The sequence below is a fragment of the Oncorhynchus kisutch genome, linkage group LG18 (assembly GCF_002021735.2).
Source record: "Oncorhynchus kisutch isolate 150728-3 linkage group LG18, Okis_V2, whole genome shotgun sequence".
NCBI lineage: Eukaryota > Metazoa > Chordata > Actinopteri > Salmoniformes > Salmonidae > Oncorhynchus > Oncorhynchus kisutch.
The window spans coordinates 21,852,607-21,874,608 of record NC_034191.2 but is presented as its reverse complement, the minus strand read 5'-3'; the positions used below and the strand labels follow the sequence as shown (position 1 = coordinate 21,874,608).

At 41.3% G+C, this 22,002-nt stretch overlaps 1 protein-coding gene across 2 annotated transcripts; it reads right to left on the bottom strand.

The window, feature by feature from the left end:
* Positions 1 to 6,582: 6,582 nt before the first annotated feature.
* Positions 6,583 to 19,809, bottom strand: LOC109909226 (galectin-9B). 2 transcript variants are annotated; one of them, XM_031795557.1, is made up of 9 exons: positions 19,600 to 19,809; positions 19,261 to 19,356; positions 11,721 to 11,809; positions 10,663 to 10,870; positions 9,951 to 10,070; positions 9,610 to 9,864; positions 9,043 to 9,131; positions 8,578 to 8,734; positions 6,583 to 8,330 (listed from the first exon to the last, which is right to left on the bottom strand). In XM_031795557.1, the coding sequence occupies exons 2-9, from the start codon at positions 19,294 to 19,296 to the stop codon at positions 8,184 to 8,186; spliced, it is 1,101 nt and encodes a 366-aa protein (XP_031651417.1). In that variant the 5' UTR covers positions 19,297 to 19,356; positions 19,600 to 19,809; the 3' UTR covers positions 6,583 to 8,183. The 2 variants fall into 2 exon arrangements, with proteins under 2 accessions (XP_031651417.1, XP_020363871.1); XM_020508282.2 differs by lacking the exon at positions 19,600 to 19,809 and having other exon boundaries at positions 19,261 to 19,540.
* Positions 19,810 to 22,002: the final 2,193 nt, after the last annotated feature.

Sequence of the window (22,002 nt, the reverse complement as noted above, 5' to 3'; positions counted from 1 at the left end):
GGTGCCTCACCCAGCATTTGGAAGGTGTCATAAACATCATGGATGACATTCTTGTCTGGGGTGATGACACCAAACAGCACGACCGGAGACTGAGACAGCTACTAGACAGACTGAGAAGCATCAACTTGAAACTGAAAGTGCAAAATCAGAATGACAGAAACTCGCTAAATTGGACGTGTGTTAAACAAAGGCCTGAAACCAGACTCCGAAAAGGTCAGAGAAATACAAGACATGCCAGAGCCAGAGGACAAAGCAGCACTTCAGAAGCTCAGAAGGCTTGGGAGCTGTGATCCTGCAAGATGGTCAGCCAATCGCATATGGGTCAAGATCCCTGACTGTCAAAAGAGATATGCTCAAATTGAAAAAGAGCTACTGGTGATGGTGTATGACTGCGAGAAGTTTTATCAGTACCTGATAGTGGATTCAGACCACAAGCCCTTGGAAACAATCTTCCAGAAGCTGCTCCAGAAAACACCAGCCAGACTGCAAAGAAAGCTGATTAAACTACATTGATACTGTCTACATGTGACATACAAACCAGGAAAGTAGATACACATCACTGATGCACTGAGCTAAGCATACCTGAAGGAACAGATAAAGAAATTGCTGGATGGTGACCTGGATGTAATGTACATCGCTCATCAACTTCCTGTTTCAGAAGAGAAATGGCAGCAATTCAAAAGAGCAACTGCAGAAGATGAAGAGTTAAGACTGGTCACAGAAACTGTTTTAAAGGGGGCCTCCCGGGTCGCGCCATGGTCCAAGGCACTGCATCGCAATGCTAGCTGTGCCACCAGTGACTCTGGGTTCGAGACCCAGGCTCTGTCGCAGCGGGCCGTGACCATGGGGTGACGCACAATTGGCCTAGCGGTCGTCCGGGTTAGGGAGGGCTTGGCCGTTTTTTATTTTTTATTTTTTTATTTCACCTTTATTTAACCAGGTAGGCTTGTTGAGAACAAGTTCTCATTTACAACTGTGACCTGGCCAAGATAAAGCATAGCAGTGTGAACAGACAACACAGAGTTACACATGGAGTAAACAATAAACAAGTCAATAACACAGTAGAAAAAAAAGAGTCTATATACATTGTGTGCAAACGGCATGAGGAGGTAGGCGAATAATTACAATGCAGCAGATTAACACTGGAGTGATAAATGGTCAGATGGTCATGTGCAGGTAGAGATACTGGTGTGCAAAAGAGCAGAAAAGTAAATAAATAAAAACAGTATGGGGATGAGGTAGGTAAATTGGGTGGGCTGTTTACCGATGGACTATTACAGCTGCAGCGATCGGTTAGCTGCTCAGATAGCAGATGTTTAAAGTTGGTGAGGGAGATAAAAATCTCCAACTTCAACGATTTTTGCAATTCGTTCCAGTCACAGGCAGCAGAGAACTGGAAGGAAAGGCGGCCAAATGAGGTGTTGGCTTTAGGGATGATCAGTGAGAGCGCGTGCTACGGGTGGGTGTTGCCATCGTGACCAGTGAACTGAAATAAGGCGGAGCTTTACCTAGCATGGACTTGTAGATGACCTGGAGCCAGTGGGTCTGGCGACAAATGTAGTGAGGGCGAGCCGACTAGAGCATACAGGTCACAGTGGTGGGTGGTATAAAGTGGTTTAGTAACAAAACGAATGGCACTGTGATAAACTGCATCCAGTTTGCTGAGTAGAGTATTGGAAGCTATTTTGTAGATGACATCGCCGAAGTCGAGGATCGGTAGGAGAGTCAGTTTTACTAGGGTAAGTTAAACATAATGGAGTACCGTGATTAATGGACAGTCCAGCAGGCATCAGCTATGTAGCCAAGTGATCATAGTGTCCAGGGGGCAGCAGTAGATGGAACAGGGATGCCGCCACTACATAGCGACACGGCGTTTAAAGTTAGTAGCCCGGGGCTAGTAGGAGCGTCTGCTCCGACAGAGGCCGGTTGAAGGCACAGCGGATGGAGTATTCGTCGGCAGACCAGACATGGTGGTGCGTCGGGGCGCCGTGTCGACAGAGAATCCAAGCCAGATGGCGAAAGAGGTATTGTAGAATTTAGTTTGCTAGCCGGGAGATGCGCCTGGCTCACGGCTAACTGGTGCTAGCTTCGTGGCAGTGGCGTTAGCCACTAGCCAATCGGTAGCAGCGGTGATCCGGTGCCAAGGTCCAGAGTTTACAGCAAGGATCCGGTGGAGTATTGGGCTCTAGCCGTGTATGAGTGGGGTTCGGGTGAACAGCTGTGAGCTAGCTAGCTGCTAGCTGCTAGCTGATCAGAAGTAGTGGTCCAGGAATTACGGCAGGAATCCGGCGTTGTTGTGGAGAGACAGTCCGATACTGGTAGACTAGCGAGTATTATCCAGGCTAAAAACAGGGCTGGTATCTTTGCAGAAGATAAAAGCCGCTAGCAGTGGCTAAAAATGACTAAATAGCTTGTATCTAATTAGCTGGTTAGCTTCTGGAAGTTCTTGAATGTGTTATAAAATTGAAAATAATAGCGATTCCGTATCACATTGGGTGAGGCAGGTTACCGGAAGGTATAATCGAATAAAAAAATCGAAAAGAGATTGAAAAGAAATTGAAATATATATACAAAAAAACACGAAAAATACAAAAGTACACGAGAGGACAAACAAACACGTCTTCACTGCTACGCCATCTTGGATCTAGTGATATCCTTGTCTCATCACGCACTAGCGACTCCTGTGGCGGGCCGGGCGCTGTGCACAGTGTTTCCTCCGACACATTGGTGTGGCTGGCTTCCGGGTTGGATGTGCGTTGTGTTAAGAAGCAGTGTGGCTTGGTTGGATTGTGTTTCGGAGGACGCATGGCTCTCGACCTTCGTCTCTCGCGAGCCCATACGGGAGTTGTAGCAATTGGATACCATGAAAAAGGGGGTAAAAAAAATGTTAAAAAGTGATGGACAGACATAGGGTTGGAAACTTTCCGGTAAATTTCCAGAATTTTCCTGGATTTTTTCTTTGGGAAGTTAAGCCCGGGAATTTTGGTGAGATATACATAAGGGAATTCTAGGTATTGTGGCATATTTTGGTTAAACTATCCCCAATTCAATGAAATTGCAACCCTCTGCATGCACAGTGCACTCTTCCAACACATGTTCAGTGCACTCTTCCAACACATGTTCAGTGCACTCTTCCATCACATGTACAGCTGATTCCCAAGATCTTGCACACTAATGACATGCTACTGAGTCCACACTACTACACTGTCTGAGCCAAGGACTACATGCTTTCTGGTAAGAAATTATTACAATACTGGGTGGTGTGAATATATATGACATACATGATTTTTTGTTAACTAGTAAATAGTAGCCCACAGCAAAGTGTTTAAAAACTTCTTAGGGCTGCAATCCCATTAACGGGATGATATGACAACAAAGTGCAGGGCGCCAAATTCAAAACAACAGAAATCTCATAATTAAAATATCACAAACATACATGAATCTTATACCGTTTTAAAGGTAATCTTGTTGTTAATCCCGCCACAGTGTCCGATTTCAAATAGGCTTTACAGCGAAAGCACCACAAACGATTATGTTAGGTCACCACCAAACCACAGAAAAACACAGCCATTTTTCCAGCCAAAAGAGAGGAGTCACAAAAAGCACAAATAGAGATCAAATTAATCACTAACCTTTGATGATCTTCATCAGATGACACTCATAGGACTTCATGTTACACAATACATGTATGTTTTGTTTCATAAAGTTCATATTTATATAAAAAAATCAGAGTTTACATTGGCGCGTTACGTTCACTAGTTACAAAAACATCCAGTGATTTTGCATAGCCACATCGATTCAACAGAAATACTCATCATAAATGTAGATGACAATACAAGTTATACACATGGAATTATAGATATACCTCTCCTTAATGAAACCGCTGTGTCAGATCTTTTTTAAACTTTACGGAAAAAGCGAACCATGCAATAATCTGAGACGGCGCTCAGAAAAATAATAAAATTAGCCGCCATGTTGGAGTCAACAGAAACCAGAAATCACATTATAAATATTACCTTTGATGATCTTCATCAGAATGCACTCCCAGGAATCCTAGCGCCATAATAAATGCTTGATTTGTTCGATAATGTCTGTTATTTATGTCCAAGTAGCTACTTTTGTTAGGGCATTAGGTACACATATCCAGTTTGCTGATTCTATACTAGCAAGCATTACTAGTATAGAATCAATCATTAGGATGTTTTTATCGTAAATCTTTAATAACGTTCCAACCAGAGAATTCCTTTGTGTCTAGAGAAGCAATGGAACGCAGGTTGATATCATGTGGAATGCACGTGAACAGGAAATGGCTCTCTGCCAGTAACCTGACTCATTCAGCTCTTATTCAGTCCCACAGCACAGTAGAAGCCTCATTCAAGTTTCTAAAGACGGTTGACATCTAGTGGAAGCCCTAAGAAGTGCAACTTCATTCATATCCCACTGTGAATTCAATAGGGCCTGGGTTGAAAATCGACCAACCTCAGATTTCTCACTTCCTGTTTAGATTTCTTCTCAGGTTTTTGCCTGCCATATGAGTTCTGTTATACTCACAGACATCATTCAAATAGTTTTAGAAACTTCATAGTGTTTTCTATCCAATACTAATAATAATATGCATATATTAGCAACTGAGACTGAGGAGCAGGCCGTTTACTCTGGGCACCTCTGGGCACCTTTCATCCAAGCTACTCAATACTATCCCTGCAGCCATAAGAAGTTAAATAATTTCTAATTTATTGTGTTAATTCACCTGTTTCCATACATGTTTCATTTTAAAACATTATCTTACAAAGGACTTGTTTAATCTAACTGCTTAACTATTTATCTGTACATGGAATTGTATTTGGGTTTCTTTACAAAAAAATGTCTAATCTTTACAGGAAAATGCCACGGGCACTATCTGATGTGTGGAGAAATTCCACTGTAGCTAATGTAGAAGGAGAAGCTGTGTACATTTATAAATACTTGGCAAATCATATGTGAAGAATGTAACAATGATGCAGAATCATCTGGCCAAGTGCATAAAGTTCCCTCAGCGCACACAACAAGCAACCTCTGACAAAAGTTCCTCTACTTCTATTCGAGTTGAGAATTATGAATCACACACCTTGTCGATAGCAACAGCTCATGGTCCTCCTGGAATCAGAAGTTTTTTTGACTCAATGGAGGAACGTAGTCAGAGAAATGCTGATGAATGTCTTGCTTGAACTGTGTATGCAACTGGTTCACCTCTGATGCTCACAGGCAATGTGTATTGGAAGAGATTTCTGAATGTTCTTCACCCAGCATACACCCCTCCAACCAGACATGCTTTATCTACTCATTTGCTGGATGCAGAGTTCAACAGAGGTCAAGTGAAGGTCAAGAAAATCATAGAGAAAGCAGACTGTATTGCAATCATCTCTGATGGGTGGTCGAATGTTCGTGGGCAAGGAATAATTAACTACATAATCTCCACCCCTCAACCAGTATTCTACAAGAGCACAGACACAAGTGACAACAGACACACCGGTCTCTACATTGCAGATGATCTGAAGGCAGTCATCAATGACCTTGGACCACAGAAGGTATTTGCACTGGTGATAGAGAATGCTGTGAACATGAAGGCTGTTTGGTCTAAAGTGGCGGAGTCCTACCCTCACATCACACCCATTGCTGTTGTCGTGTCTTTGGCTATGCCGGATTAAGTGATATGACATGCTATTCTATGAAATAATTTCTCTGTAATTAATATTACCTGATTAAGCTAATGTTGGGAAAGTTATGATTAAATGACTAAACCAATCATTTTAAATGGAACTGTAACGAAGTAAAACTTATACTCTGTTTTACTATATCTGATTAACAATATGAGTTCATAAGAAGGGATTGTGAGACACGGACAAGGAGTAATTAAAGTTAATGAACACCATTCCAACTATGAAGAAACGAATGGGTTGTGGACTGTGTAAACACATAAGGTCGTTAGCCTATGGTTGAACCTACGGAACTGAGCACTGGGGTTTTTAGATAAGACAGTGAGTGCATTCCTAAGTTTTCTGTTAATTAGAACTGTTAGCTCTGTGGTGATCGATAATGTTGAGGGGTCAAAAGTTACCTGGGAGTGTGTTAGTAAGTTAGAATTAACTTTTCACCTCACTATGTCCTGGAGGGGATTCTGTTAAAACAATGAAATTACGTCATGATCTGTATATAAACTGTTGCTCGTGGTTAAGTGGCAGCGCACTCCGAGAATAAATTCTGTTACCTATTATTGAAAAGACTGGTCTCCATCTATTTTATGCAAGCAAGAATCTTACAAATTCTCATAAAATAGATTAAGGGTTTTCAATTAATGAAAACACATTGGCATAATTAAATTACAGTAACAGCTAATCAGGTAAATAATTAACTAGAAAGTTGGGGCACCACGAAATAATGTTTATAGAGCTGTTATCTTCCGAATAAACTCTTAAAGGCCTGATCATCTTTTACGTCAGTAGCAGCCAATATTTAATCCTCACCTTATTTTGTCTCATCTGAAAGTTGTAAATTCTTGGTTGTCTTCACAAATCCTGGTTAACAAGTTGAATCAGCATAACATTTGCTTTAATTATTTATTTACTAAATACCTAACTAATCGCACAGAATTACATATACACAGAATGAATCATACATTGATGGACCTGGTGAACGGAGCCGATATAGTGGCTGGTTACACAAAAAAAAGGGGGGGTTTGAGTGAAAGAGCGGGAAGACTGAGGAGCAAAAAAGGTTTTGTGTCTATCGGTCCGTAGGCAGCTTTGCTATCGTAAATACAGTATCTTATGCATTCTAAATAACCGCCCATTTGAAAAAGGAGAATGCAATAAATATTTACTCTGAGCTGCGCTTCGATTGGTTGGTCGTAGATGGGAGGCCGGGTTGTCCTTTGAAGAATGTCTGATGGTAGAATGGATACTTGGATCTGCTATTTTCTATGCTTTAGAACCGGAACCCCCAAAAGAAGCTAGCCAGCTAACTAGCTACTAGTCAGTTATCCACTGCTAGCGGTCATCAGCTAACCTTAGCCTGGTAAACTCCTTGCAGCCTGCACAGCGCGATTCAACCCAGAGCATACCGGACTGCTTTTTCTCCACATCTCTGGTTTCCTACTGCAAGCTCTGAACATTTTCACCTGGATCATCGCAGCTAGCTAGCTACTATATGAGTGGCTACCCCCTGGATAACGTCCCTGTCCCGAAGCAAGCACCAGTGAGCCTGGAACTAGCCTCGTGCTAGGTCCATCTCCCGGCCAGCCACTCCTTGGGCTACAATACATATTTTGCCAATTGGCCTGGACCCCTTTTTCTGCAGACACGGAGCCCCTCCGATCCCAGGATCCCGATCTCTAGCTACTCCGTTGACAGTTTGACAAGAACACGTCAAACTAGTTCTTAATTGTTTACAAATTAGTGAATGTGGTAGAAAGCAAAACCGCTACCTAGTTAGCTTGACTGATGTGGCTTGCCAAAAAGGACTTGTTTTGAAAGCTGGATAATCTTATCCTCTGAGGCTTTAAAAGTGTTCTTACACTATGATTTTGAACATTCAAAGCAACTGGGAAACGACCATGGCATTCATTGTTGTCATCTTACCTTGCTACATAACTTCTGAATGATAGGAAGCATGAGCATCACCAATCAGCTGACACCACGGCGCACACACCCATTGTTAATGACAACTAGCGTAGCCATGTCAGCAAATCACTGCTGTCTGAACACATACTGCAGTTCACTTTGAACTAGGGTTTTGGCATAGTCAGTCTCACGCAACATATTGTCACACTTAACTGTATATACTGTAACTTAATGTTATAAAAATAAATAAAAATCTAGAGACCACTGGTGATAAACTAGGTTACATATGGAATTACTAGGCATTGTCCTCAGGGTACGTCTCATGAGAGTTAACGTCAGGTCTGGCATTCTATCGCAATGTGATTTCTAATGGCTTTCTACCTTGATTTATAACAAACAGGAACACATTTCTCATCCTTGAAGTCAATGGCACAGCACTCACTAATAATACATGTGCAAATGGGGTAGTCTAACAGGCGCTGCTAGCAGTAAGGAAACAAAGTGAATGTAATTTTTATTGCAGCAAGAACAGATCAAAAAGATATGTGGTGGTTTGGGTCAGAGGTGCCACAAAATTAAACAGCCCTAAACCATCACGGAGGTCAAACTGAGGTCTCCATCCACCTCCAGAACGTTGACCTGCTGGAGGAGGGTGTGGCGGTGTTTGTAGGTGCTCGTCTGATTCCCGTTGACCACTATCTTGTAGCACTGAGCCTCACAGGTAATAGACAGCTGAAAATACAAAACTAGCCTTATTAGTACTCCGTCTTTGATATAGAGAGAGAAACAGACCGGAATCTTTAAAGTGGATCATCTCTCTAATGAGCATCATGCCATTGTCTGAGTGACTAAACCATCAAGGAACTCTGTATCAGGAAAGGGCTTGAGTGGCATGCTTTGGGTTGAAACAAGAAATAATTATTCATCCTTGAAACTAAGAATGTATAAAAGTTGCTTCATGTTCATGGTGGGTAGTTACCGTGAAGGCCTGGCCCCTGTGGAAGGGCATTCCACCAGAGCGCTCCTCCTTTCCCCATTGGTCCCTCAGCCTGCTGTTGCGTACCACTAGGGTCTCGTCAAATCGGGGGTTGTAGTGCAGCACAATCTCAGAGTTGCAGAGTAGGTTAACATTAAACCTATAGGCAAGGAGAAAAGGATAAGATCAGTGTTGGTGAGAAACCATGACAGGAGAACTGCTATAGTTGCACCCTCCAGGATGTTTTGTAAGCCTACCTCTTTCTAAGCCAACGGGTCATTGACACACACTTTCAATACCACGCAAATGAGGAACTAGAATTGCTAAAGTTCTTCTGTACTTTTTTTTCTAAGGGGAACAACTTTAAAAGATATAAAATCATATTATAATTGTGCCTATAACTCCAGGGGAAGTGAATGTCTCACTGTGGTTCACCTTTACAGTAAAGACAATAAGACAGGATCAGACCTATTTGCATTGGGGTTAACCACTCCCTGGATGTTGATGGTGCGTCCAGGGTAGAGTCCACCATTGATCGTGTTCTTGTATGGAACAGCCTGGATGAAAATTGAAGATTTGAATAAATCACTCATTATGCCAGACATTGATGTGATACAGTAAGTAGAAGGTCATTTACAAAGAATGGTGGCTGGACATATGGAGGAGGAGCCTGTGAGGAGCAACAGGAGAGAGGGATCTTGACAGCATGTTGATTAATGTACTACACTTTCCTATAAACAGGTTACTGTATATTTACTGTAGAAATCTGCCTAAAGACAATGACAGGGGTTATACTCATAACGACACAGTCACTGTACTGAATGAGGAAGTAAATCACTCTAAACTAAATATGAACTTTAGTGATCTTAATTCCCCATCACAGGCAATATCAGTAGTACTGAACATAAAACCAACAGAGACTGAACGACAATGAAAGGAAAACAAAATCACAGATCTGCCCCCCAAAAATTATCAATCCGATAACCAAGAAGTGGTTGGCCAATAAATGATAATTAATGATTCAGATTAACTTACTGGACATCCCGGTTGCATGGGGAATCCCGGTTGCGCGGGGAATCCCGGTTGCGCGGGGAATCCCGGTTGCGCGGGGAATCCCGGGTGAGAGGGAAATCCCGGTTGCGCAGGAAATCCCGGTTGCGCAGGAAATCCCGGAAATCCCGGTTGCGCCGGAAATCCCGGTTGTGCCGGAAATCCCGGTTGCGCCGGAAATCCCGGTTGCGCCGGAAATCCCGGATAAGAAGGGAATCCTGGCAGTGCAGGAAAGGTGGGCTAAAAGATATTAAATCCCTTTAAAATCAGTGGAACTTCCCTTCAAATTCTCTGTACATCTAATAAATGTGTTCGGTACTACTCACTGCAGGGTTCTGGAAGGCGATGGAGGTCACCTCCACTTTTCCCTCGACTGAGATGGTGTCCACTGCATCAAACGGAATACGGTGCTTAAAGGTCATGAAATGTTTCCCATTCGCATTCAACTGAAGGCAGAGAACAACCATGAGCAGAGTCATTATGGACCTGAGGACAGTGAGTATTCCAAGTAAACCCATGAATTGAAATCCATTTAACTCCTTAACAGACTAGCATAAATTGAGTCACACTGTAAAATAGATAAAAAGAGAATGATAGAATAACATAACATACAATTTCAAGAAAACAAGAGTGAACCACCATGTTAGATCATGAGTCACTGACTTCATTAAAATCACGGGGGAGCTCTGTAAGCATAATCTTTTACAATCAGTCACACAAACAGACAGAAAAGGTTATTGTGTAGTTGGAATGTACAGATGTAGGATCTTAATCTGATCCCTCTTTTGTTTCTGAAAATGTTCCTACACAGCAGGAAAAGCAAACTTTTAGTGTATTCAAGATTTTAAAAGAATTCTAAAGTTTGTCATTTCCCTTTTAAAAATGACTTGATTTGTCCTAACGAAAAATGTATCAACCCAATTAATTATAATCCACATAATAATTCACATTTCTTGTTGCTGCGGGATTATTTTGGCTTAAATTAAGATCCTACATCTCTATACTCTATATACTATAGTATGGGAGGGTTTGGGTGACCTGGAAGCCGTCCCTCTGGACGGTGATCACAAGGTTGAAGCCAGAGCCATGCTGAAAGGGGGAATGCTGCTTCCGCTCCTCTGTCCCCCATCTGGACTGCTGCAAGGTGTTGGCCACTACATATCCAGGGTGACTGTCATATCGTGGGTTGAAGTGAAGGGCAATGTCCGCCCCTGCCCTAGAACCACACTGCAAATTCACATGGAACCTGAGCGAGAGAGAGAAACCGAGAGAGAGAGAGGGAGAGCATGTGGTTCCGGAGATGTTAACCTCCATGGGATCAGTGTCCCCCCGCAGGACGGTTGAGCTAACGTGTGCTAATGTGATTAGCATGACGTTGTAAGTAACAAGAACATTTCCCAGAACATAGACATGTCTTATATGAGCAGAAAGCTTAAATTCTTGTTCATCTAACTGCACTGTCAAATTTACAGTAGCTATTACAGTGAAAAAATACCATGCTATTGTTTGAGGAGAGTGCACAGTTATGTACTTGAAAATGTATCAATTGATCAATTAAGCACATTTGGGAAGACTTGATACAGCATTTTGAACAGTAATGCAATGGTTCATTGGATCAGTCTAACACTTTGCACATACACTGCTGCCATCTAGTGGCCAAAATTTAAAATTCTAGACTCCTAAGTTAAGTTATTTATGGCCTTTCTCTTGCATTTCAAAGATGATGGATCAAAAAAGAGAAAATGCATGTTTTTTTCTTTGTATTATCTTTTACCAGATCTTATGTGTTATATTCTCCTACATTAATTGCACATTTCCACAATCTTCAAAGTGTTTCCTTTCAAATGGTATCAAGAATATGCATATCCTTGCTTCAGGTCCTGAGCTACAGGCAGATAGATTTGGGTATGTCATTTTAGGTGAAAATTGAAAAAAAAAGAGTGATCGTTTTAAACAGTACTCCAAACAAGTTTTAAATCTGCACAGAAAATGTGTAGTATGCATTATCTAGACTAGAACGCAAACCCCTGAATCTCTGGAAGACAAAGAATGAGGAAATGTGTTAACAAAGTTTATATCGGTGAGTGGTGACCCACCTGTCTGCCCCATGGTGAAGTTTCCCAGTAATAGTGATTGTCTTCCCCTCCTGCAGCCCACCTTGGATAGTGCCGGTGAAAGGGAGTCTCTGCAACAGATAAACATAATCATTGATGATAAACGGAATAGAATAAGAATAGATAAAAGAGCTATTACAGTGCATCCAGACCCCTTCCCTTTTTCCACTGTTTGTTACGTTACAGCCTTATTCTAAAATGGATTCAATTAAATGTTTTCCTCATCTCTCTACACACAACACCCCATAATGAATAAGTAAAAAAATATATTTTAGAAATGCTTGCAAATGTATTAAAAATACACAACAGAAATACCTTATTTACATAAGTGTTCAGACCCTTTGCTATGAGACTTGAAATTAAGCTCAGGTGCATCCTATTTCCATTGAGATGCGTTAATACAAGTCCACCTGTGGCAAATTCAATTGATTGAACATGATTTGGAAAAGCACACAACTGTCTATATAAGTTCTGACAGTTGCATGTCAGAGCAAAAACCAAGCCATGAGGTTGAGGGAATTGTCTGTAGAGATCCAAGACAGGATTGTGCTGAGGCACAGATCTGGGGAAGGATACCAAAATATTACTGCAGCATTGAAGGTCCCCAAGAACACAGTGGCCTCCATCATTCTTAAAAATGGAAGACGTTTGGAACCACCAAGACTCTTCCTAGAGCTGGCCGCCCAGGCAAACTGAGCAATCGAGGCCTTGGTCAGGGAGGTAACCAAAAACCCAATGATCACTCTGACAGAGCTTGACAGTACCTCTGTGGAGATGGGAGAACCTACCAGAAGGACAACCATCTCTGAAGCACCACCAATCAGGCCTTTATGGTACAGTGGCCAGACGGAAGCCACTCCTCAGTAAAAAGGCACATGACAGCCCGCTTGGAGTTTGCCAAAAGGCACCTAAAGGACTCAGACCATGAGAAACAAGATTATCTCGTCTGATGAAGCCAAGATTGAACTCTTTGGCCTGAGTGCCAAGCGTCATGTCTGGAGGAAACCTGGCACCATCCCTACGGTGAAGCATGGTGGTGGCAGCATCATGCTGTGGGGATGTTTTTCAGTGGCAGGGACTGGGAGACTAGTCAAGATCGAAGGAAAGATGAACGGAGCAAAGTACAGAGAAATCATTGATGAAAAACTGCTCCAGAGCACTCAGGAACCTCAGACTGAGTTAAGGGTCACCTTCTAACAGGACAATGACCCTAAGCACACAGAAGACAATGCAGGAGTGGCTTCGAGACAAGTCTCTGAATGTCCTTGAGTGGCCCAGCCAGAGCCCGGACTTTAACTCGATCTAACATCTCTGGAGAGACCTGAAAATAGCTGTGCAGTGACGCTCCCCATCCAACCTGAAAGAGCTTGAGAGGATTTGCAAAGAAGAATGGGGGAAACTTGAGGCTGTAATCGCTGCCAAAGGTGCTGACTACTTATGTAAATTTTTTGCAAAAATGTCTGAACCCGTTTTTGCTTCGTCATTGAGGTATTGTGTAGATTGCTGGGGGAAAAAACAACAATTTAATCAATTTTAGGATAAGGCTGTAACAAAATTATGAAAAAGTAAAGGGGTATCAATACTGTATGTAGGCTAGAGGCCATTGACCCGTTCCTCTTTACCTCCCTCCTGTCTCAGCCTCCAGTATTTATGCTGCAGTAGTTTGTGTCGGGGGGCTAGGGTCAGTTTGTTATATCTGGAGTACTTCTCCTGTCCTATCCGGTGTCCTGTGTGAATTTAAGTATGCTCTCTCTAATTCTCTTTCTTTCTCGGAGGACCTGAGCCCTAGGACCATGCCTCAGGACTACCTGACATGATGACTCCTTGCTGTCCCCAGTCCACCTGGCCGTGCTGCTGCTGCTCCAGTTTCAACTGTTCTGCCTGTGATTATTATTATTTGACCATGCTGGTCATTTATGAACATCTTGGCCATGTTCTGTTATAATCTCCACCCGGCACAGCCAGAAGAGGACTGGCCACCCCACATAGCCTGGTTCCTCTCTAGGTTTCTTCCTAGGTTTTGGCCTTTCTAGGGAGTTTTTCCTAGCCACCGTGCTTCTACACCTGCATTGCTTGCTGTTTGGGGTTTTAGACTGGGTTTCTGTACAGCACTTTGAGATATCAGCTGATGTACGAAGGGCTATATAAATACATTTGATTTGATTTGATTTGATTTTTAGTCACGCTGCAGATATTTGCTTTAAAGCAGTATCCAAATCCATAGGATGTAATGATCACAATATAATAGCCATATCAAGGAAAACCAAAGTTCCAAAGGCTGGGCCTAATATAGTGTATAAGAGGTCATACAAGAAGTTTTGTAGTGATTCATATGTTGATGATGTAAAGAATATTTGCTGGTCTGTGGTGTGTAATGAGGAGCAACCAGACACTGCACTTGACGCATTTATGAAACTATTTATTCCAGTTACTAATGAGCACGCACCCTTTAAGGAAATGACTGTAAAAGCTGTTAAATCCCCTTGGATTGATGAGGAATTGAAAAATTGTATGGTTGAAAGGGATGAGGCAAAAGGTATGGCAATTAGGTCTGACAGCCCAACTGATTGGCAAACGTACTGCTAATGAAGAAATCATGTTACTAAATAAAAATAAACTACACTATGAAACAAAGAAATTATATACTGAATGATAGTAAAAAGCTTTGGGGAACCTTAAATGACATTTTGGGAAAAAAATCCAACTCGGCTCCTTCATTTATTGAATCAGATGGCTCATTCATCACAAAGCCCACTGATATTGCAAACTACTTTAATGACTTTTTCATTGGCAAGATTGTCATCCCTAAGTTTGCTATCACAGCAACAAATGCTGACAATACACATCAAGTATATCGGACCAAATTATGAGAGACAAGAATTGTACTTTTGAATTCCGTAAAGTCAGTGTGGAAGAGGTGAAGAAATTATTGCTGTCTATCAACAATGACAAGCCACTGGGGTCTGCCAATCAAGATGGAAAATTACTGAGGATAATAGCAGACGATATTGCCACATCTTCAATTTAAGCCTACTAGAGAGTGTGTGACCTCAGGCCTGGAGGGAAGCTAAAGTCATTCCGCTACACAAGAATAGTAAAGCCCCCTTTACTGTCTCAAATAGCCGACCAATCAGCCTGTTACCAACCCTTAGTAAACTTCTGGAAAAAATTGTGTTTGACCAGATGCAATGCTATTTCACAGTATACAAATTGACAACAGAATTTCAGCATGCTTATAGGGAAGTACACTCAACAAGCACAGCACTTACACAAATGACTGATGATTGGCTGAGAGAAATTCATGATAAAATTATTGTGGGAGCCGTCTTGTTAGACTTCAGTGCAGCTTGACAGTATTGATCATAGTTTGCTGCTGGAAAAATGTATGCGTTATGGCTTTACACCCCCTGCTATAATGTTATTATAAAACATTTTTTTTACCTTTATTTAACTAGGCAAGTCAGTTAAGAACAAATTCTTATTTTCAATGACGGCCTAGGAACAGTGGGTTAACTGCCTGTTCAGGGGCAGAATGACAGATTTGTACCTTGTCGGCTCGGGGGTTTGAACTTGCAACCTTCCGGTTACTAGTCCAACGCTCTAACCACTAGGCTACCCTAGGCTAATGTCTATTACTAAATCTTGTAATAAATCATGTGGAAAATTAGCAAATTGAGATGACTAACTGCTTGGAGTAACACTAGATTGTAAACTGCAATGGTCAAAACATATTGATGCAATAGAAGCTAAGATGGGGAGAAGTCTGTCTATAATAAAGCGCTGCTCTGCCTTCCTAACACTATCAACAAGGCAGGTCCTACAGGCCCTAGTTTTGTCGCACCTTGACTACTGTTCAGTCGTGTAGTCCGATGCCACGAAAAAAGGACTTAGGAAAATGGTAATTGGCTCAGAACAGGGCAGCACAGCTGGCCCTTGGATGTACACAGAGAGCTGTCTTCAACCAGGATCTCAGCGATCACTGCCTCATTGCCTGTGTCCGTAATGGGTCCGCTGTCAAACGACCACCCCTCATCACAATCAAATGCTCCCTAAAACACTTCAGCAAGTAGACCTTCCTAATTGACCTGACCAAGATATCCTGGAAAGATAGACTTCATTCCGTCAGTTGAGGATGCCTGGTTATTCTTTAAAAGTGCTTTCCTCACCATCTTTAATAAGCATGCCCCATTCAAAAAAATTTAGAACCAGGAAAAGATATAGCCTTTGGTTCACTCCAGACCTGACTGCCCTTGACCAGCACAAAAACATCCCGTGGCGTACTGCATTAGCATCAAATAGCCCCCGCAATATGCAACTTTTCAGGGAAGTTAGGAACTTAACGGCAGACTCAACAGCCTTGGTTTCTCAAATGACTGCCTCGCCTGGTTCACCAACTACTTCTCAGATAGAGTTCAGTGTGTCAAATCGGAGGGCCTCTTGTCTGGACATTCTCTATGGGGGTGCCACAGGGTTCAATTCTCGGGGCGACTCTTTTCTCTGTATACATCAATGATGTCGCTCTTGCGGCTGGTGATTCTCTGAACCACTTATACGCAGACGACACCATTCTCTATACTTCTGGCCCTTCTTTGGACACTGTGTTAACTAACAAACCATACAACTCTCCATCCGTGGCTTCCAACTGCTCTTAAATGCAAGTAAATCTAAATGCATGCTCTTCAACCGATCGCTGCCCGCACCTGCCCGCCCGCCTAGCATCACTACTCTGGACGGTTCTGACTTAGAATATGTGGACAACTACAAATCCCTAGGTGTCTGGGTAGACTGTAAACTCTCCTTCAAGACTCATTAAGCATCTCAAATCCAAAATAAAATCTAGAATTGGCTTCCTATTTCGCAACAAAGCATCCTTCACTCATGCTGCCAAACATACCCTCGTAAAACTGACTATCCTACCGATCCCTGACTTCGATGTCATTTACAAAATAGCCTCCAACACTCTACTCAACATACTGGATGCAGTCTATCACAGTGCCATCCGTTTTGTCACCAAAGCCCCATATACTACCCACCACTGTGACCTGTATGCTCTCGTTGCCTCACCCTCGCTTCATATTTGTCGCCAAACCCACTGGCTCCAGGTCATCTATAAGTCCTTGCTAGGTAAAGCCCCACCTTATCTCAGCTCGCTGGTCACCATAGCAGCACCCACCCGTTGCACGCATTCCAGCAGGTATATTTCACTGGTCACCCCCAAAGCCAATTTCTCCTTTGGCCACCTTTCCTTCCAGTTCTCTGCTGCCAATGACTGGAACAAATTGCAAAAACATATATAATAAAATAAAATAAAAATCACTGAAGCTGGAGACTCATATCTCCCTCACTATCTTTAAGCATCAGCTATCAGAGCAGCTTACAGATCATTGCACCTGTACATAGCCCATCTGTAAATAGCCCATCCAACTACCTCATCCCCATATTATTTCATTTATATTTTTTAGCTCCACTGCACCCCGGTATCTCTACTTGCACATTCATCTTCTGCACATCTATCACAGTGTTTATTTGCGAAATTGTAATTATTTCGCCACTACGGCCTATTTATTGCCTTACTACATTTGCACACACTGTATATAGATTTTTCTATTGTGTTATTGGCTGTATGTTTGTTTATTCCATGTGTAACTCTGTGTTGTTTGTGTCACACTGTTTTGCTTTATCTTGACCAGGCCACAGTTGTAAATGAGAACTTGTTCTCAACTGGCTTACCTGGTTGAATAAAGGTGAAATAAAATAAGAAATCAAATAAAACACACTGCATGTGGGAATGTCTTATGTCCGTTCTACATGTAGTGTTGGTACATGGCATATTCCTCAACTGCATATATCATAAATTGCTATTGCAAATAGAAGTATTATGTTCAACAACTGACATTTTCAGATATTATTTTGACAAACACAATAGATTTGGTAGGCACTGTCATCTTTGTGATATGACTAAGCATGTGCAGTAACTAGGAATGAAGACAAAATAGTTCAGAGTAAAGAACACAAACTGGAAGTGCTGCGTTTGTTGTTGAAAATGTATGCTATACCCCATCCACACTGAAGAGGCTCTGAAATGTACATCAACCAGGGATAAGAGAAAGTTGAACACTGAAATGTTTCATACTTATTTGAAGTTGTCTGTTGACATGTTGGAAAAGATTAAAGGTCTACAATTTCTGTTTAATTTGTCAATATTCCATTTGAATCAATTGATTTACTGGTCACTGATTTACTTGCCACCATGGTTACATGTTCAGGATATTGTTTGACCAGCAAACCCACTGCAGCCTACCTCACTCTCCAGCCATGCTTTGGACAATTAATAGCATGGCCCTTTTTCTTTATGGTTGATAATAACAACAAAAGGAGATGTGTCCCTCTCCTATTGTGTAACGCTGTTAAATACTGTGGGGGGGGGAAATAAGTACTTAGAACTAACAATTACTATTAGATAAATATTAAAGAAAATGGTAATCACTGGACTGAACCCCCTAATTGTCAAACTAATACTAATGTACAACAATAGACGAGACGTAAGAGGTTATGCAATATGGGTGTATATCCACTGCACACTTAGGTGTGTAATTGACATGACCAAGGAGCTATTGAAATTTAAAACTATGAAAAATGTACGTTACACCGCGTGATTTTACATTACACAAACAAGAGTGTAATATAGAAGGGTACATTCTGCACCATGTTTGAAGTCAGGAGCTATTGAAATTTTACATTTTGAAAAATTCATGTAAAATCTTGTGAGATGAAAATGGATAAACTAAAGGGTGTGCAATATAGACGAGTAGTCAGTGGCCATTCTGAACCTTGTTTGAAGTCATTAGGTCACATGACCAAGGAGCTATTGAAATTCAAAAATGTAAATAAATAATTTAAAATAGTGCGAGATGTAAATTGACAAAAAAATAAGTGTGTAATGTTTGTCTATGCCATCGGGTTAACGAGAACCAGTTTTGAAAGTTTTAGGACTAATGGGTAAATAGCTATTGTAATTTGAAAATGTTGATTTGTCACTATGTTGACGGTCCCTAACTGCTGCTGGTGGACGTAAGACTACAGGCGAATGAATATCCGTCGAATATCCAACCTGAAACTTTCTTTACCTCGGTGAGGGCACACAGTTTAAGTTGTTTTAAAATGGTATAAATTGCCTTAATTTTGCTGGACCCCCACAGGAAGAGTGGCTGCTGCTTTGGCAGCCGCTAATGGGGAACCATAATAAATACAAATTAATAGGAGTAAGTCTACATAACGGTGTACGCGAGACATTCACTGTCGCCTAATAAGATAAATATTACATTTGCACAAAAGCATGAATTGATACTATGAATGTCTAGCTATGCATCTATTGATTTTAGCATTACATCTGTGAACGGAACAAGTCAGACTAAAACTGGCTAAATAATGTAGATTACTGAGCGGAGGGCGCACATTAGTTAAACATTAAGTACATCTACATTTTAAATACACAAATCACAAATTATTATAATAAACATACCGGATTATGAAAAGGTTCTTGGTTATAAAATGCCATTTCTTCAAATCTCAAGTCAGTCGAAGCGTCTTTCTTCTCAGTTGCTCAACGCTCTCCTCTCAGTGATGATAGAATTTCAGAGATGTTCAGTTTCGTTTTTTCATGCGTTGAAGGGGGCGGAGGAGAAAGTAAGTAACAATGTGGCCTAGTTTAAAATGTCCTCGTTACATTTAGGGGTTTTAACCTAAGGAATACATCTGTCGAATACATGTATATATGCTGCAGTTGCGCGAGACTAGTCAAGAGACGATGCGCGCCTATATATTCTTATGCTTTTATAATCATTAACCAGCAATCACTCACAGTCAGGTGATGTTGTCGGATGAGCCAAAATTTGACAAAGTTTGCTGTGTGTAGATGTCAGTTTGTCTCCTTGCACGCTAACATCACCATGGAAAATGTCATCCTAATGGAACCTTTTTCATTTCAAATCATTTCATATTCTATATCTGAATTAATTGCCCTATTGACACCTCAAACCGAGAACTAACTGTAGGTTACAACTGTTCTTTAGCCTACTGAGGAGGGCAGGGGTACAGAACAATGGGGTTTGTTTTTATGCTGCTTTTGTAAGCAATTGGGAGGTAGAATTTACCAATTGTGCAGTCATAAATACTAGTCTGATGCATTCAAGTGCTTTGAACTAGTCGAGAAATGCTGATTGGATAATGGCCAACAAGCTGGGTAAACAAAAAATACAGCTATCATGCTTGCAAACAAATGATAGTGATCAAAACCCATATTCATAGATTGCTTTTTATAAATAATGTTTTGTTGTTGCATTTAACTGTCAAATGCTGTTATCGAGGTAATTTCCTTAGTATGTGACGTCAGAGGCCACCATGTGGGAGAAGTGGGAGCTGATAAATGAGTTTGCCACTAGTAATTAACAGTTGGAGGAAGAGTTGTTCGAGTGGATTTTTCCCAGTCGTATGTGGTCATTTCCCACTTGGTTTTGAATGCAGCATGAGTGCTTTCAATGATTGAGAACCACATGATCAATTCCAAACAGGATGATGACTAAGGGGCCCCAAATCCAAGTTAGTCATTACAGTAAACCCTTACTCTGGCTTGGAAAGCCAGTGAGGGTGGAGGCTTTTGCTCTCGCCAAGCAGTAAGATACCTTTTAAAACATGGTCTTCTACCATATCATAGATTTTTTTTATGTCGTTTTTTTCCTTTGGGGAAAGACAAAAACTGAACACCATTTGAAGCTAAAGTTGCTTGTTTTACTGTCAGTGTGGCCACCTTAAGTGTGTACAAACACCAGTGTCCTGATAAAATGTTGCATACTGCACAGGTTAACAATGTCATAGGTCATGCCCTAAAATTTACGTTACAAATCATTATAGCTAGTGTTGCAAAATCTTAAACAAACCAAGGGAATATGACTTGCAGATGATATCTCTAGCAGAACTTCCCCATATTTCTATTTACACTGAACAAAAATATAAACATTGGTCCCGTGTTTCATGAGCTGAAATTAAAGATCCCAGAAATGTTCCATATGCACAAAAAGCTTCTTTCTCTCAAACTTTGTGCACAAATTTGTTAGTGAGCATTTCTCCTTTGCCAAGACAATCCATCCACCAGACAGGTGTGGCATATCAAGAAGCTGATTAAACTGCATGATCGTTACACAGGTGCAGCTTTTGCTGGGGACAATAAAAAAGGCCACTCTAAAATGTGTAGTTTTTTCACAACACAATGCCACAGATGTCTCAAGTTTTGAGGGAGTGTGCAATTGGCATGCTGACTGCTGGAATGTCCACCAGAGCTGTTGACAGATAATTGAATGTCATTTCTCTACCATAAGCCACTTCCAATGAGAATTTGGCAGTAAGTCCAACCGGTCTCACAACCGCAGATCACGTGTAACCACGCCAGCCTTCACATCCTGCTTCTTCACCTGTAGGGTCATCTGAGACCAGATGACCCTACAGTTATGAAACTGAGGAGTATTTCTGTCAGTAATAAAGCCCTTTTTGGGGGGAAAATCACATTCTGATTGGCTGGGCCAACCCCCTGGTAGGTGGGTGGCCTATGCCCACACATGGCTGCACCCATAGCTCCCAGTCATGTGAAATCCATAGATTATTTCATTGACTGATTTACTGAACTGTAACTCAGTAAAATCATTGAAATTGTTGCATGTTGCATTTATATTTCTGTTCAGTATATATGGTCATTTTGAGTGATAAGAAATCTGAACATTCTGATAAGGAGGCACTTCCATTTGTCTCTCCTGGATTCAGTGACAATCTTTATAATGTTGGTATTTTAGTAATAATGCCACAAATAGACTCACATTTATTTGTATTTGTCTCAATGTGCTAGAAGAGAAATAATCATGTACTACTTTGGACTGACATTTTGCACATACTGTATATTTTACAACACACTTTTTGATGTAATCCTGCATATCAGTAGCAGAAGTGTATTGTCACCACCATTGTCTCGGTCATCATGAACATGTCTGTTCTCTGCATCCTCCTCTCTCTCCTAGGAACTGGTGAGTCAGTGACACCCATGTTTAAAGTCAATCAACATTTGAATCCCGGATTGCCCCTTTAAATTAAATCAACTGTATAAATGGTGTCTAGTGGAAAGTGTGCTTGTAATTTAGCTGCTTAAATCCTTAATGTAAAGAGATACCTTTATCCAACTGATCATACATTTAAACTGTTGTCAGCATTCCACAACAAG